The sequence below is a fragment of the Lissotriton vulgaris genome, chromosome 6 (assembly GCF_964263255.1).
Source record: "Lissotriton vulgaris chromosome 6, aLisVul1.2, whole genome shotgun sequence".
NCBI classification, from domain to species: Eukaryota; Metazoa; Chordata; class Amphibia; order Caudata; family Salamandridae; genus Lissotriton; species Lissotriton vulgaris.
The window spans coordinates 480,306,774-480,324,684 of record NC_141694.1 but is presented as its reverse complement, the minus strand read 5'-3'; the positions used below and the strand labels follow the sequence as shown (position 1 = coordinate 480,324,684).

Sequence of the window (17,911 nt, the reverse complement as noted above, 5' to 3'; positions counted from 1 at the left end):
GAAAGACTTGTGAAGTTGTGCTATATCTCTTATCTTTAGGGTGGCCTTTCCCTAAACATTTTGCCTGCTTACCTCCTCTTTTTCCTGTATCTTTTATTGGCCATTGAACTCTGAGCACTTTACCACTGCTGACCAGTGCTAAAGTGCATGTGCTTCTAGTCTAAACATGGTGACATCGGTGTATACATGATTGGCATATTTAGTTTGCTTATAAGTCCCTTGTAAAGTGGTATACTGTATACCCAGGGCCTGTAATCTAAATTCTACTAGTAAGACTGCAGCACAGGTTGTGCTACCCAAACAAGTAACCTTTCAAACTTGTATAAGGTCTGCCATTGCAAGGCTTGCATATGCAGTTTACTGCCACTTCAATGTGGTGTTTAAAACTACTTGCCAAGCCTCAAACTCCCTTTTTAATATACATAGTTCACATAAAGGTTGGCCCTAGATAGCCCTAAGGGCATGGTGCTAGGTAAATAAATAAAGGGTAGGACATGTACTTTTAACTTAAATTAATTTTTCACTACTGTGAGGCCTACTCCTCTCATAGAGTATCATTGGGAACTCCTTAACACACTTTAAGGCTGTAATTCCTGATTAGAAAGGAGTAGCTGTATCATGTTTCATATCTTTGGAATGGTAATGATAAATCCTCTTTAATGGTAAAGTTGGACTTAACATTACAATTTTAGAAATGCCACTTTTAGAAAGTAGACAAGTCTCTGCTCTTACTGCTCCATGTGCCTTGCAGCCTGCCTCCAATACATATCTGGTGTGGGTGACCGCTATAATGTGTGCATTCCCTCTAGACAGCAACAAACACAGGAAGGGTGGGTGTGACAGAAAACTCATCTGCATTTATCTGCATTCTGATTACCCCTTTCTCATAGCCTGGAGCCAGGGCAGAGAAAAAAAAGGATGTATGTCCACTTCAAAGATCATTCTTTGAAGTCACCCCCACTTTAAATACACAAGTGGATATATTCATTGGGACTCTGACCCTACCATGACTGTACACTACTGGGTCTATGAAGAACTCTGCCAGGAGTAACGACTCCGGTACAAGGATTGACACTCTGCTTGCCTGCTGATCTGGAAGAGCTGTGTTTCTTCTTTGCTGTGCTGCCCTGATGCCTGTTGATTTCTGGACAAGGACTGGACCCATCTCACTTGAACCCAAAGTGACTTCACAGGCTTGCTGGGTTGCCCCTTGTTCTGAAGTCTCAGGGCCATCAAAAACGTCCTTCAACCCTGCAATAGCAACTGGACTCTGACACCTATGAGTCCTGCCCTGCTTAGTGGTGCCAAGTCAGTCCTGGGCCCTTGAAAGGTGATTTCTGCTGTACAGACCATCAACATTGACACAGTGACAACTCTGTGTCAATCGGAACCGATGTATTGCCCTTTGACGCCAACGCAAAAGCTGATCAACCACAATGCTTCGACGAACAGTGCATCTCAAAGGGGTCCGTCCATGACGCCTTCATCGCCTGCACCGATAGGAATCGGCGCATCGAGTCTCCGACATCGACACTTCCTTCATCCAAGGTTCCAACTGGACCACAATTGTCAGTCTCCACTGCACCCGCGTCTCTTAATGCTGTGCCTCGTCCCGCTGCATTTAAAAAAGGAAGTCTTGCATGTGAGTGGTACCCCATAGTTTTTTTGATTTTTACTTTGCACAATTTCTCGCCTCTGAGGAAGTCTAAGTACACAATTTCTGTTCTTTTCTTTCTTTGGCCATGTGAGCAACCTATTATGATAACTTGGGCATACTGCCGAGTACCATCCAGCAGCTCCCTTTGTTTGCATACGTGAGGTGCTCACTGGCCTTCTCTCACATTTTTTTACTTTTTCTAATTTGTAATATACACAAATGTGAGTTTTTTAAAGTCTTTACAGGTTGTAGTCATATGCTGTGGTTAATGGCGTTTGTTTTAAATTGAACAGCACGGACCAGCAGGCCTTTTGCAATTAGCTAGCTTTGCAAGGGAAGTTTAGAAGGTGCTAAGTGAGAGCTCCCTCTGTGTCCGCAAAACTAAATGTTCTGTTCATTGGGGTTCAGATCTACTATGTTTTAAATGCCGCCAAAATATTCCCGATCTGACATTGGAATAGTAAATACATCTCCTGGATTACTTTAAGGAAAGATGCACTTTTCCAACATATTCTAGGACTGGAGCTAGAATAGTAAATTAATTGTCCTAGTGTCCACAAAACCTCTGATGCCTTCAGGTGGTGTAAATGAAGGTGAAAACTCAAAACAGCTGTGAATTTGCACTTCAGACTATGATCTATGTTCTGTTTGCTTGCCTGATTCTCACTGTACAACCATGGAAGTTGTTGAAAATAATGTTTTTTTTTAAACTACAGTAGTATATTGAATAGATATAATGTTTCATGCAATCCTTATTCTCTATATGCACTTTTTGAAACGTTTGTATTACTGTGAACATATTTTGGAATATTCGGAGGCATGGTTGGGGTGCAATACACAAATAAACAACAAGCGGCCGGACTATAATCCATCAAAGATTGACCATCTATGAGCTACGATCCTTGCCAGTACCCCTAAGACGTTTGAGTTAGGCATTTGAAGTAGGTTTTTCTTAGACGGAATGCAAATCCGCCGTGTGGCAATACATTTGGTGATGAACTGACAGAGAAAAAAATAGACAGGTGCAAGGCAATGTCACGATAAATACGGGTTCCGTACCTTGACGAAATAACTCTTCTGTGATTCCAGTGTTTGTGAAAATTCTAGAGAACCCTGTGAAGAGAAAGAGAAAAAAATCGCAATTATTATTGAAAAGCGAATTATGTCTATCGAGTAAATGCGTGCGATGCTATAAACCTATGGTTCTAAACTAATTCTCAATAACAGAATGCAAAATGAAATCAGGTTACACTACAGACTGGAAATATTTAAAATTCACATTGCAGTTAGGTATATATAATCTCTTAAAAACACATTATCCACTAAAACGGGACAGGAGCACGTTTTATGGACATCATGGTTTGCCTTGTTTTTTTTTTTTGCAGTTTTATATAGCGCCTTACATGAGCAATAGTTGCATTACAGATTTACTTGCGGAAATGGGACCAACCAACCTCTATGGAATAATGTGTTCAACCCTGCACCCTGTGGCAGGAGGTGCAGGGATCAACAAAGGGGGCACCTATTGTGCCCCATCGGCCCCAACCAGAGGTTGAAAACAGAAGGGGGCCCTGCTAAGGGCCCCGAATCATGCTTTCCGACAGGGTTTCCATGTCAGAAAGGCCGGAATGGAAACCCTGCCAGAAACCGTGCATCATATTCCAGAAGGCGGAAACCTTTTCCACTAATTTGACGCTAACCAGCTCAACATTTATTTTTTTGGCCATTTACTTTCCAGCGCAAAACTTGCAGTGCTGGGAAGCACGCTCAAAGTAGCGCAAAGGAGGGCAAAGCAGCGTGAAGCACTGCTTTACGTTACTTAGTGCCTAGGGGGCGTTGCATGGTGGAACATGGGCGTTTCCATGCAACCACCCATGCCTTTTGACGCAAAACCATATTTACAAAGATAAGTAGACATGATTTCAAGCCAAAAGTTAACACCCCTTCAAAGGAGGTGCTAACAGGAGAAATACATTAATTTCTCCGTGCTTTTCTGACTTTGCATGTGTGCTGCACAGTGCAGCACGCATACAATGTGGGAATAGTATTCCATTGTGTCTAGGCATAGTATTTTGTACAGGAAGGATTCCCTTCCTGTACAAAACCTATGCCAGACTCATGCACACACCCTAGTGCTATGGCGCTAAGGTGTGTGCATGTCGAATGGCCGCTGAAATCAGCGCTGGTGCGAGGGAAAGGGGAGGAGAGAGCCATATCTCTAAAGATATGGTGCTCTACTTCTCCCTGCCTGTTGCGCAACGTAGCGCAGCCTCAAAGGAAGCTGCGCTGCGTTGCGTGCCTTTTTTGTAAATCTCCCCCAATATGTCATAGAATAACATAACAGTGCAAGAACCCAATTGACCACAATGCAAACAAAAACAACATAAATCCTAAAGTGACAGCACAACACACTAAATAATGCAACTGAAATCATCAATCAATCACTACATTTATAAAGCGCGCTACATACCCTTGAGGGTCTCAAGGCGCGGGGGGGAGGGGGTGCCGCTACTGGTCGAAATGTTGTGTTCTCTTTGTATGTTATTGATAAATGCTGGTATTTATTGTGCTGCTATGGCCCTATGCTTTTGTGCAGTAGCATTGTCGGTTTCAGTTGTCTAGTTTTGTGGTAATTCTTTACTCAACGTGTGCTTGTATACTGTTGAAGTTATGAGTTATGTTGGTATGCTGATATTTGTGATTGTATATTGATGTGTTTTATTTTGGTGTGTTATGGTGTTCTAGTGCTGTGCTTTATTGTATTGTTTAGGTGTGTTGTATATTGTTGATGTGCTCAATTGTGTTGTGATGTACTTCTGTGTGTTGTGATTTTGTTATTACAAAACAATGTCACAGTGCATTTTTCTAGTGTGTTGGTTTGTTGTGGTGTTATTGTTGTGTGGTGTCAATGCACTTCGATTGTAACACAAGAACTTAAATATGTTTAAACATTCTCGCAGGTATTGCCTCATCCACACATCTGCTTTCGTGATACAGTGGTAAAAGGTATTTGCAACAAGACCTGCACTATTTAGGACAAAAATCATCTATTAAATCCAATGTGATCTAAAGATTTATAAATCGAATCTGTTTAAACAAACTGCTTCATTTGGCTATATGATGCCCATCACTGTAAGGGGAAGAGATAGAGTAAGGAACACATACTGCTTCCATATTTCCCTCAGACACATCCATTTTTTCTGCCTGTCAGCTATGACCCCATCAAGGCCATAGCCAGTAAGGCTATACTCTCCACCAAGGTGTGCCATGTACGCAGGAGCGGCCCATGCAGGTGAGAGCGGTGGGTGGTGGGGCCGGGTTTGGGGCGATTGGACAGATGACCAGGCGGGAAAATTAAATAAATAATTCATTTTCCTTTGTCGTCGTCTGTGGAAATCCCCCCACCCGGTCCCACCGCCCCACCACTCTTACCTGCACGGGCAACTGCTGCAGGTACGTTACAATCACTAGTTTTTTTCTTTACCAAGCATAATCCTACAGGTAAGCCTTAAGCTTTGTTGCATGAACCAATGCACATACTCCATTTACTGCAATAAGTTGCAAGGTCGCATCAGCCTACTTTATTTCCTAAAAGCGAGATAAAAATCTTCGACCTTGATAGGATTCTTTCTTATCTAAATGAAATCATGCAGCAGGATATTGTAACTTTGTGAAACATTCACCCAGGCATTGCCTTTTAGATGTCATTAAAAGCCGGAAAGTCACAGCCACACTTAACTGAGGAGGGCACAGTGTTTGTTTGGTCAGGAGGGGCAATGTCAGCCACCTACTAATGACGTCTATAATCCTATTCAGCAATAATCACAGTGTTGGCACACTATAGGTTGCCTTGTGCATCACACACATGGTGTGTGTGTGTGTGATGTATATAATGAATGAATGAACTAACGAATGAATGAATGAATGAATGAAGCACTTGTAAAGCGTGCTGCCACTCACAAGGAGCATCCTGGCGGTGCAAGTCCGGAAACTGAGAACCCAGATGAGCTAGCTAAATAAGGGAGTGACAGAGTGCGTCGGGAGCCAGGAAAAAGCCAGGTCTCTAGCGGTTTTTTAAAGAAGACTTTGGATTCTATGAACAGCAGAGAACTGTGGAGATGATTCCAGGCTTAAGACCCCAGCACTGGGAAGGGTTTACCGCCTTGGGTTTTAATTTTAAATAAAGGGGTCTTGTAAAGGTTCATAAGTGAAGATTTGCGGGTTCTTTGCGTTGAATGGTGTGAATAATCTGGCTGTCAAGATTTTAGGACCAGTGGGCTTGAATGCTTTGCTATAGCATAGGTTTTGTTCTGAAAAGGTACACTTCCAATAAGAAATGTTAAGCTTAGAGATAGTGTAAACAAAGTTTATATATGCTGTACAATACAGCACACATGAAAAGTTGGAAATATTTGCAGAAAGGAAAAGGATTCTGTCTACCAGCCCTTTCCCCATGCAATTTTACCAGCTGGAATTTCAAGTTGTAAAATCATTTTTGGTTTTTCCACATCATGTTTATGTTTGTGTTGATGGAACTTATAAAGCACTCGTATACCAACGTTCTCATGGCGCTGGCCATAAAAATCTGTGTGCAGAAAACACCTGCCTTCACATAATTGTGCTGCACAGGAATTTTACTAGGCACAACTCATCATCAAGGTTCAAGTGCGATAATGCATCTTTTACAAGGTTGCCCACAATAAGAAATGAAAACATTTCATGAGGTACTGCTACTAACGCACTGGAGCGGCCCATTCACAAATTAATACTATAGAGATATGCCTTCTTAAATGCTCATTTGGAAGATAACAGAAGTGGAATCCCAATAGCAAGCAACTGTTTTTGTCTGCATTAAGTGCTTAAATTGTGCTGGTGTTTGCTGGATCTTGGTATTCACACTAATTTCTGATAGTGTAGCACATGGAAGTGCTCTCTCTTTTTGAGCACAGCTCATCAACAGTGTACAATATACAGGCCATCCTCAAAGTTTGAAGTGCTTTGGAATAGTGCAAAATGTCACACTTGCATTGTGTGATTGTTAGTAGTTTGCCGTGCTGGCAGGGAAAATTGGTGGTATGTCTAGGACCCTATTTGTTTGGATGGGACAACATCAGTCGAAGCTTTTGTGATAAGTTAACCACAGGTAATACTGCTTAGGTGAGTTAGGTGAGATCATAGTCAGGGAGTTGTAATACCTTACAAATATATATATATAGGTTAGTGATGATATGCCCTCTTTAATAGTGCATGGAAAAACAGTGTTCAGGCGGCCTGCAGTGTCCAGCAATAGTCATGGAGCCCAACGCGTTTCGTGGTAGAAAACCACTTCCTCAGGGGCTGCGGGCAAAGTGCATAACAAGGATCACGGCAATGTTTTAAGTGTTGCTCCCGCCTTAGTGGGCGTGGCCACAGCAGTGGCGTTGTGGTCTTTGAAGTCCCGGTGAAAGAGGGCATATCATCACTAACCTGCGTGGGCTTCCTTTCAACAGGCAACCTTTGTGTTTGATGTTAATGCGGCCCCGCCTGAGTCGCAAGGAGTGCTCCACTGCACGCTGTGCAGTTCCGCAGCAGCGCCAACAGCGTTGCAGCATTGGAACAGGTTCGTCGCCAAGCGTGGAATGTACTAGCATGACAGACAGCCACAGTGAACAACAAACCCACTTGGGATTTTAAATTTGCAGACAGCAGGGATTATACGGCTGAACTACGGTGTTTATTTTCACCGGGCATATCATCACTAACCTGCGTGGGCTTCCTTTCAACAGGCAACCTTTGTGTTTGATATATATATATATATATATACTAGCAGCCCGTCCCGACCTTGTCCGGGAGCAATCAGGCTTCCCCGACCCCCGCCCGCCCGCCCTGTTGAAAATATAGTTTACAACAGAATGTTCATGTGCAAAATTCCACTACCACAAAGTTTGTAGAAGTATAAACATGCATTTAAACATATTCGCAGAAACAGGATTTCTGTGCTTCTCCACACCTTCCATGAGAGCAACAGTCGGGGTATAGAAAAACGCGTAGGCGCCAGTATTTGTAAGCTTTCCTTTCACTTCCGGGAGGCATAAACATAGGGTGGTCGAGGGGATTTCAACCAGATAGATGTTCTTTTATCACCTGTCTCCTACGCCCTGGAGAGTCCTGGCCCACAGCTATTAGCCCGGCCCCCGCCCGGCCCGTCCTCCGCCGGCCCCGACCCCCGCCTGCCCTGCAGCAGCCCAGCCCCCGCCCGGGCCGTCCCCTGCCTGCCCCGACCCCTGCCTGCTCCGACATGGGTCCCTTTACCTCAGCTGTCGGTCCTCAGTGTACCGCTCCTCGCTTCACCTGACCGCCGTTGGCCTGTCCGCTGCTCCTCACGTCACCGCTCCTCCCCCGCACCATGTCCGCCGCTCCTCGTCTGGCTCCTGGATGCCTCTCCTCCCCACGCTCCTGACGTGAGCACGCACGTCGCGGCCGGCGCTACTTAGGAGGGACTACTTTTTTTTTACTGTAAATTTTTGAAATAACGTTTTTCTTAAATGTATATTGCCTATAACCATCTACACACCCTGACGATTCCAACGGTGTATCGGGTGTGCGGATTGGCGCTGTGGTTCCCGAGTTTGCCCGCCTCAAAGGCTGAAAGTTCTTCCTTTATTATAGTAGTATAGATATATATATCTATACTACTATTATAAAGAGAGAACTTGCACCTTTTGGCCAGGTAAACTTGGGAACCACAGCGCCAATCTACACACCCGATACATCTATGAAAATGTCAGGGTGTGTAGATGGACATAGGCTATATACATTTTTAAAAAAAAGTAAATTAAAAAAATTTAGTTTGAAAACAAAGTAGTCCCCTGAAAGTAGCGCCGGCCGGGACCTAGCGCTGGCCGTGACGTGACGTGCATGATGACCGCGATGCGACGTGCGTGATGACGACGAAGGAGGAGCGGCGGTGCAGTGACGAGCGGCTGTGCAGTGAGGAGAGGCGGCACAGGTAAGGAAAGGGAAAGTTCAGTGTGAGACTGTGTGATGCAGGAGGAGGCAAGAAGGACCTTCACAGTGCTATCAGCTGGAAGAGGCAGCAGTAAAGGAAAATGTCGGAGTGCGAGTGAGTTGAGGGGGGCGGGAGTGAGTCGGGGCAGGAGTGAGTCGGGCGGGAGGGGGGCCTGGTCCGTGTCCGTGCATGGGCATGCGCGGACAATGTCGGGGTGGGCGGAGACCTGGGCGGGCGGTTGGCCCTGAAGCCTCATTGCCCCCAGGCAACGCTGGGGCGGGCTGCTAGTATATATATATATATATATATATATGATCAATACAAAACACCCTGAAGCATTTGGGGGAGCATCCAAGATGTTCTGCCCTCCGGCCTGAAAATGCAGCTGGCTTGAGTATTTGCGTTTCGTTTCCTTCTGCCTACGCGTTTCAGGGCCCAAGGCCCCTTCTTCCTGGGCTAAAAACAGGACGCCTGAGATCCACATAGTTATTTCCGGCATTTTATTCACCATGCCGCCCACATGGGCGTGCCACATTACACTGTTCCTGTGTTGCATTCTGGGGCATGGGGTCCAGTATGCAGGTAGATTATTTCCTTAAGTAAGTTCATGCGTCCGTTTTTAAATTAATGTTTGCATTCTTCCTCTAAGTGAGTCACGCAAAAGTCAGGCCTGCTATTGACGCATATTGAACACCTTGCCGTTCAGCATCCTGAAAGGTTCATAAATTCGGCCTTAATCAACTGGGAACCTTCATTCCTCCCCAACGGACGATGTTGCCTCCTCCCACGGCCGGGCAGCCGTGCAACGATATGATCAATACAAAACACCCTGAAGCATTCGGAGGAGCATCCAAGATGTTCTGCCCTCCGGCCTGAAAATGCAGCTGGCTTGAGTATTTGCGTTTTGTTTCCTTCTGCCTATGCGTTTCAGGGCCCAAGGCCCCTTCTTCCTGGGCTAAAAACAGGACGCCTGAGACCCACATAGTTAATTTCCAGCATTTTATTCACCATGCCGCCCACATGGGCGTGTCACATTACGCTGTTCCTGTGTTGCATTCTGGGGCATGGGGTACGGTATGCAGGTAGATTATTTCCTTAAGTAAGTTCATGCGTCCGTTTTTAAATTAATGTTTGCATTCTATATATATACCATACCTATGTTTTTTTAAGGTGTTCTGAAGTTTCAGCCATATACATTTGGGCTCTGATCAAAATGTCACCAGATCAGATGCCTGAAGGAGCTGAATGGTATCACCGTTCCCAGTGCCTTATTTCACCGTGTTTGGAAGCCAGGCTTCAAAATTGGAGAATTACCAATAGCTAAGTTGTAACTGCTTGTTCTGTTTTCACCCACATTCCTTAAAAGGCACTTCTAGGCATTACCAGGCGGTTGCAGTATAATTGTCAATCCCCTGAAGTAAATTCTATTAACATTTGTAAAAGTGCAGTCTAAATCGTGCCCAGTCACTTATGCTTTTTTTCTTACTTGTCACTATGCACTATCTGGACATTCTCAGTGTAGGATAAGTTATATGGAGCTTTGGTGCTACCGGCAATGGTGTATTGTATATCGACATAAACAAAAGGCCAAACCTGCCACTGTATTTTGCTTGTCATGAGCACTTTACATCACATTTCAGCCAGGGCTCTGCAGGGAGAATTGTCAACACATCATGGGGTGACTTGGTTAGTGACCTCAGCTGCTGAGTGTTGAACTTCTTTAGTATAAGCCCAGGCTTACTTCCGCCGCTGTTGCCGGATGAAAAAGGGATAAGCTTTTTTTAAGACCTCAGTAATACTTTGCAAAATGCCAGCCTAGCATGTGATAGGCAGCTCCCAGTGTGAAACTCGTTAAGAGAAAGGTACACCATATGTTTCACGCTGCATAGGTCGCTTATGGCCCGTGACATCGCACAACGCAAGACTTAGACTCTCGCTGCACACGCCGAAGAGAATTGAAATGGAACTTTTTAATATCATCACAATTCAAGACGAAAGCTCAGACGGGCGTTTTTTAGGTGATTTGTTACTATTATTGAAGTTTGATGTAGTATTAACAAATGTCATCCTTCATATCTTTACAGCATCCAAAACATTACATACAACAAACAAGATAACACATTCGATTGAATAGACAATGCAAATAACATGTTTTTATAAAGAATGTGTCTGCCCTTCTTACTTGGAGTGGGACTTAACCTTAGATTGAAACTGCTGGCTATGTAAATTACGTTAATAATGTAATGTTATCAAGTTTGTCGATTGTTGTGTTATTTTGTGAAATAAAATGTATTTGCATTCAAAAAGACGATGATTATCCCCTATTAAGATTGTTTTCCCTGTGATGTATGAATACCTTTTCTCTAAAAGTAGGGTGTGCTTGGATAACTAGGACACGTCACCGATTACACAAATTGTTTGGCGGCCCATAAAACAGCCACCAGATAGTGATGACTTTTAATAAGAAACTGTGTGACGTCACCAGCGAGAGACCATCATACGGAGCACAACAAATCACAAACAAAACACAGGTGAATTAACAAAACAAGCCATGCTGGGTGGAAACTGGAAGGAGGTTTGTCCTTACAGTCAGGGACTGGGAACACCCCTGCACCGGATGGTTCCAGGAGACCAACCAGGTTTCCATTCACACAGCAGCTTCCAGCAAGGACTATGATCAAGATGAAAGTGACCAGTTTTAGACAAATGACCAGCAGGAGCACAATCATACCGAAAACAGCATTTCTTTTACGGGAATTGTGTCTTTATGGACACCGAGTCTGCATAGAAACTTCTTGCCTGCCAGAAATTTACATGGGCAAAATTCATTCCTTTATGTATTGACTAATTTCTTTTGCAACATACTGACACGTTGTAATATAAAGGACACATTTCATAACACTATATGTTCATAGGCCAGGCCTTGAGAACAGTCTCAGAATCAAACTGGGTACTTGCCCAGTGATTCTGCTGGGGTCTGAGGCTGGATGGTTGGGCCTTGTCTTGCCAAAGAGTGATGGTCCTTGCCAAGTGTGGATGGAAATCAGCAATCTAAGTGGAACCTGGCTGGAATTTGAGCATTTTTTCACCCTGAGTTTTATATAGGGCAAACTTATCAGAGCGCTTTACATGAGCACCAGATGTGTTACTCAAGGACACATTATTTTTTGTTAGGCACAGGGAGATTAACTGATTTGCCCAGAATCACAGGATGTTGAGTGTCCTTGCCGCGAGTCAAACCTGGCTCCCCAGATTTTAGATCGAGCACCCTACCTGTTAGGCCACATCCTCTTCGCATCATAATCAACAGCAAGTTCCTTCTTTCTGTATTTTTTTAAACCGAGAGTAATCATGAAAGTTTCAAACATTATTACACCAGTTCTATTTGTGCCTACCAGTATGCAGCTCTGTTTTAGTTCTTTTGTACATTTTTAGATGTGGCGTTATCCGAGACCTTTTGATTTTTCTAAAATGATATGTATAATATACTTACTTATAGGGGGTTTGAGACAATCTTAATCATTTTGATCTGGTTTTGGTATCACATTTTCATTCCACCCACTACAGCATCGAGACATAGGTCACTCCACATCAGCAACTGACTAAATTCACTGGGAGTGACAGCATTCTGCTCTTTCACATAAAAACACATCCACATAAAGTAGTTCACATTTTTTACTTTTAGCCAGTGTTTCTTTTTGTAGATCGATTATGGCCCAGCAAGTATCTCAACAATAACGTTTTGCAAAATCTATGATACACCAAATGAAGCCTTGACAAAGCCAATAGACTAGTGGGCAACAACATACGTATTGGCTTTGCCAATGCTTGTTTTCAACTTGGAAGAATATTGCATGTTTTTCTTGAAAGACACATGTGACTGGATCACAAAGCATTGTCGATTGCTGCTATTGGATGTCCTTGGTAGTAATGAAGGTAGTGCTTGGTCAAAACACCTTTTACTACCATTTCAGTAAAATATTTGTAGGATGGTCATGTGTGATGGAATTGTACATATTTGCTGTGTTACATTTTGTTATTGTGGTAATGTGTTTTATTTTTTGTAGCATTCTTGCATTGTGTTTTACTGTGTTGTGTTCTAATTGTTTTGTTTTTTTGTGTTGTGCACTGTTAAGTTATAGTTATGTTGGTATTTCACTTTGTGTAATTATATTTTGTTCTCTTGTTATACTTTAGTGACATCAAAATTGCTCCTACATTTCCACTCAGAAGCCGCACATTCCATTAAAGTTCCAGTGACAAACAACCTTTTTTTAACAATTATCTAAAGTGGTATAACAGCTCTGCTGTGAATACTTAAGACATCCAGCCAGCCCACACCTGTGGTACAGACGTCTCTTAAATTAGCACTTCCAGAGTTCTCTTTAAATAATGAGTTCCTCTGTGTCCTTATTATGCTTCAGGTTTCATACGCGGAGTGTTTTCATGATACAGAGCACAGCATGTTCGCAGTTAAAACATGAACGGATTCAAGTATCGCTACATAGTTCACACGAACAAGTTGGTATTTTGTGTAGCCTTCGCTGCAACTTAATTTCCTTAAGGCATGTGCACATTTAGTGGGCGCGTTGACCACTCAATAAACCACACAGGCCACTAACCAGCTTTTTTTTCTTCATCTATTCCCTATCTTGGCACAGGTTTGATACAGTAATTAGAATGCCTTCAGCATCTGTGCCCACACGGGGCTATCAGCTTCGGATTATAAGAAAGGCATACATTTATTGAGATGCATAGAAAGATGGAGAAATAATTCAGGGCTGAACGAAACAAACTCATACATGCAAATCGCACCAAAACCTAGAAACATTACTCACTGGAAAGGTTTCCCGGGATGCAAAAATTACAAATGAGAGTTATGCTGACTGACAACATGAGGTCTTTTCAAAGTCCAGCAAATAAACATTTACAGGTGAGTGGTTTCTGTTAATGTGAATGTGTTGGTCTGCATTATTTTAGATCCACAGTGCTGTTTTGTCTTAGAGCGGAGCTGGCAGCCGACCATCTCAGCCTGTTTCCTTCTCTGCAGTGAATGCAGTCACTGAGGGGGCCCTGGAAAGACTGTTGTCTCTTGTATGGACAAGATTCAGCCTCGCTCCTCCGCGGCATCGGTGAAGGGATCACTTGAGTGGGCCTGTCTGCTCGCAGCCTGCACGCTAAACTGTGCAATTGAGGGGAGTGACGCGTAGAGTGCTTATGGTGGCACTAATGGGGGAAACAAGGAATTTATGGCATCTCTGTTTTCCGAATCGCTGCAGAATCCCTGGCTTGCGGGATATTTTCGACGTTAAAGGCTGCATTTGTAAACGCGGTTGGTTGTGAAAACTGTGTCAATCTCTGCTCAGCGTCTCATCTACCACAAGGTTTTTGAAAATGGGCCCATTACACTGGCTTTTTGAATTATTGTGTTAGTTTAGCTCAGTTTTTAATTGCAAGCAGCTTACAGACCTGAAACCATAACAAGAGAACTAACACGTCTAACAAATGTTTCCACCAACACGTGTGTCATGATTCCAAATGTTGAAGGGCAGCTGCCACATGGGTTTTAGGAGCAGGCGTGCACCGGGTGACGCAGCAAGCCCCTGGGGCCTGATGGCCCACCTAAACACCTGGGCACTGCAGGGCAAGGCAGTCCGATGCCACCTCAGACACTTTGAGCCAGAACAGCTCTTTTTGCCTGCAGCACTTTTACCACTGTAAATATTGATTTAAAATCCCCAAAGCACTGTCTATTAATCGTGTTCGTCTTCATCTTACTTCTGAAGCCTGGCCGTCGAGAGAAGTAGAGGCATCAAGGTAGGTCAGTCACATGCTGCTTTAGGGGTGCTTCCTGCAGTGACCCAGTACCTCCTTGTTAGCCTCACTTGTGAGAAGTCTCAGTCTAAAGTGGTGATACCCATGACAGCACCGCTCGTCAAATCTTTAATGTAGGTAGAGCCTCTGGAGCAGGGGTCTCCAAACCAGTCCTGGAGGGCCGGATCCATGCCAGATTTTTTGAACATCCCCATTGAGATACATGTAGTATTTTTAAAAATCTGGCATGGATCCGGCCCTCCAGGACCGGTTTGGAGACCCCTGCACGGTTCTGGAGGAATATCTTCTTGCTCTGGAGCTTGGCAGGTAAAACACTGATGATTGAAATGCCAGGAAAGGCTGGAGTTATCCTGCATGGCATAAAAGGCCACGTGTCTGCTATGCTCTTGAAATTCTTGCCCCCACCCCCCACCCCACGGGTTCCACTCTCAAGATCGATGCAGTTCTGTATAGGTCAGTTCACGTTCATGCCTAAAATCAATTTTTACTCTCGTAATTATTCTGGACCCAGAATTAAAAACAACACAAGTGCTGCCTTAGAATATTGCACACACTATTTAAGAATTGACAGTGTGGAAAACAGTTTGAGATGACAAAGTATCTCAATTGAAGAATTCGGTAGATTAGAGACAAATTAACTTGGGAGTGAGAACGTCTCACCAGCAAGTCATACTGGGCCGTCCATCTTTGGAGCACCATCAGATTCGACAGTAGCAGTAAGCATTATTTACAGTGCTCAAGAATGTCAGCAGTGAGGTATTTAGTATCCTATTAAAATGATATAATTACCCACACCATCCCTTCATAGGCTGCACTGGATTGTCTTAACTGTGGACATTAAACATAAGGGATCGTCAGTCTCCGAGTCCAAAGGCAATGTAAAGGATGTCATATTTATTTTATAATTTATTCATATAGGGCCAGATGTAGGAGCCCTAATACCGGTCGGAAACAGCCGATTTCAGCCGTTTCCGACCGGTATTAGGCTTTTCAGATGTAGGGGACCTACCGATTCGGTAATTTTACCGATTCGGTAATTTTACCGATTCGGTAAATATACCGATTCGGTAAAATACCGAATCGGTATATTTACCGAATCGGTAAATCCATATGTAGCTGACACTCCTAAGAGTGCCACAGGCCCTTAAGAGTCGGTATTTTACCACACAATCCTATCTCGGGATCTGCTCCTAAAATCTGGAACTCTCTTCCACCAGAAATTAGAAGGATCTCTTCCAAGGCCTCTTTCAAATTGGATGCAAAGAAATTCCTCATGAAGAAGTTCTTGCCTTAATAGGAGGGACAATATAAACACTTTTCTTGTACTTTATTTTCCGCCCGAAAGGTGTCGGTCATTGTATAGTATGATTCACCCCTGTATATGTTTACTTGGTAGTGTTTATTTTCCTGTACATGACTTTGTGTTTTGCTCCCCTCAAATCATTGTCACATTTTCTTCCCCATCGCACGTGCACCCAGGATTGTAAGTGTTTTATTAGCTGCTTACCACTTGATTCACTGTTTAGTAGAAGCCCCATATAATTCATGTTTAGATTTGACTATAGGTTTGACTATTATTCATGCTTATGATGGTTCACTTAATACCCTTATATCACAACGCTACATCATAAAGCCCTGTCTGTCCTCTCTGGACTTATAACTGAATTGTATGCGTGAACTATTGATCTTATGAATATTTTACTACCCATGTTTGACTCATGTTCTGATTGTTACCTTACCTATAACTGTAAAGTGCTCTGATATCCTTCGGGATCTAGTCCGCGCTATATAAAACTTTATAAATAAATAAATAGAGCGGATAACCCCAGCAGTGCTCAGGGTATCACCCAGAAAGGCTTGTGAATGATTTAATACTGCACATATATATCCAAACGCTGCGAGGCACAGTGACTTTGGGGCAGCACTGTTGAAGGAAGCAACGTCGCGCCTCTTCCAGACCTAACATGGCACATTGACCTGTATGGTGATGTTTACATTTATTTGATTACTTATAACAGTTTTCTTAAACACGTTATGAACTGAATCTTCTCCAAAGCACAGCTTGGACACCCGTAGGTGGTCCACTGTTTTTTACCAAGAAGCAGCATGGGCTCAGATAGGCATGCCTGGCTTCAGCTCAGTGCGGCATGGGCTCAGATCAGCATGCCTGGCGTAGGCACAGTGAGGCATGGGCTCAGATCAGCATGCCTGGCTTCGGTGTAGCGCAGCATGGACTCAGATCAGCATGCCTGGCTTTGGTGTAGTGCAACATGGGCTCAGATCAGCATGCCTTGCTTCGGTGTAGTGCAACATGGGCTCACATTAGCATGCCTGGCTTCGACAGAGTCAGCATGGGCTCAGATAGGCATGCCTGGCTTCGGCACAATGAGGCATGGGCTCAGATCAGCATGCCTGGCTTCGGTGTAGTGCAACATGGACTCAGATCAGCATGCCTGGCTTCGGTGTAGTGCAACATGGGCTCAGATCAGCATGCCTGGCTTGGGTGTAGTGCAACATGGGCTCAGATCAGCATGCCTGGCTTTGGTGAAGTGCAACATGGGCTCAGATCAGCATGCCTGCCTTCGGCACAGAGCAGCATGGGCTCAGATCAGGATGCCTGGCTTCGGCACAGTACAGCATGGGCTCAGATCAGCATGCCTGGCTTCGGCACAGTGCGGCATAGGCTTAGATAAGCATGCCTGGCTTTGGCACAGTGCGACATTGGCTTAGATCAGCATGCCTGCCTTCGACGCAGTGCGGCATGGGCTCAGATCAGGACGCCTGGCTTCGGCGCAGTGCGGCATGGGCCCAGATCAGCATGCCTTGCTTCGGTGTAGTGCAACATGGGCTCACATTAGCATGCCTGGCTTCGACAGAGTCAGCATGGGCTCAGATAGGCATGCCTGGCTTCGGCACAATGAGGCATGGGCTCAGATCAGCATGCCTGGCTTCGGTGTAGTGCAACATGGACTCAGATCAGCATGCCTGGCTTCGGTGTAGTGCAACATGGGCTCAGATCAGCATGCCTGGCTTGGGTGTAGTGCAACATGGGCTCAGATCAGCATGCCTGGCTTTGGTGAAGTGCAACATGGGCTCAGATCAGCATGCCTTGCTTCGGTGTAGTGCAACATGGGCTCACATTAGCATGCCTGGCTTCGACAGAGTCAGCATGGGCTCAGATAGGCATGCCTGGCTTCGGCACAATGAGGCATGGGCTCAGATCAGCATGCCTGGCTTCGGTGTAGTGCAACATGGACTCAGATCAGCATGCCTGGCTTCGGTGTAGTGCAACATGGGCTCAGATCAGCATGCCTGGCTTGGGTGTAGTGCAACATGGGCTCAGATCAGCATGCCTGGCTTTGGTGAAGTGCAACATGGGCTCAGATCAGCATGCCTGCCTTCGGCACAGAGCAGCATGGGCTCAGATCAGG

At 44.5% G+C, this 17,911-nt stretch overlaps 1 protein-coding gene across 1 annotated transcript in view; it reads right to left on the bottom strand.

The window, feature by feature from the left end:
* Positions 1-17,911, bottom strand: part of LOC147707467 (collagen alpha-1(XIX) chain-like) — a 1,668,057-nt gene that overhangs the window by 94,240 nt on the left and 1,555,906 nt on the right. Inside the window, exon 18 of the mRNA XM_086925649.1 lies at positions 2,717-2,770. Coding sequence (XP_086781775.1) covers positions 2,717-2,770 — 54 coding nt within the window. The remainder of the gene's footprint in view (positions 1-2,716; positions 2,771-17,911) is intronic.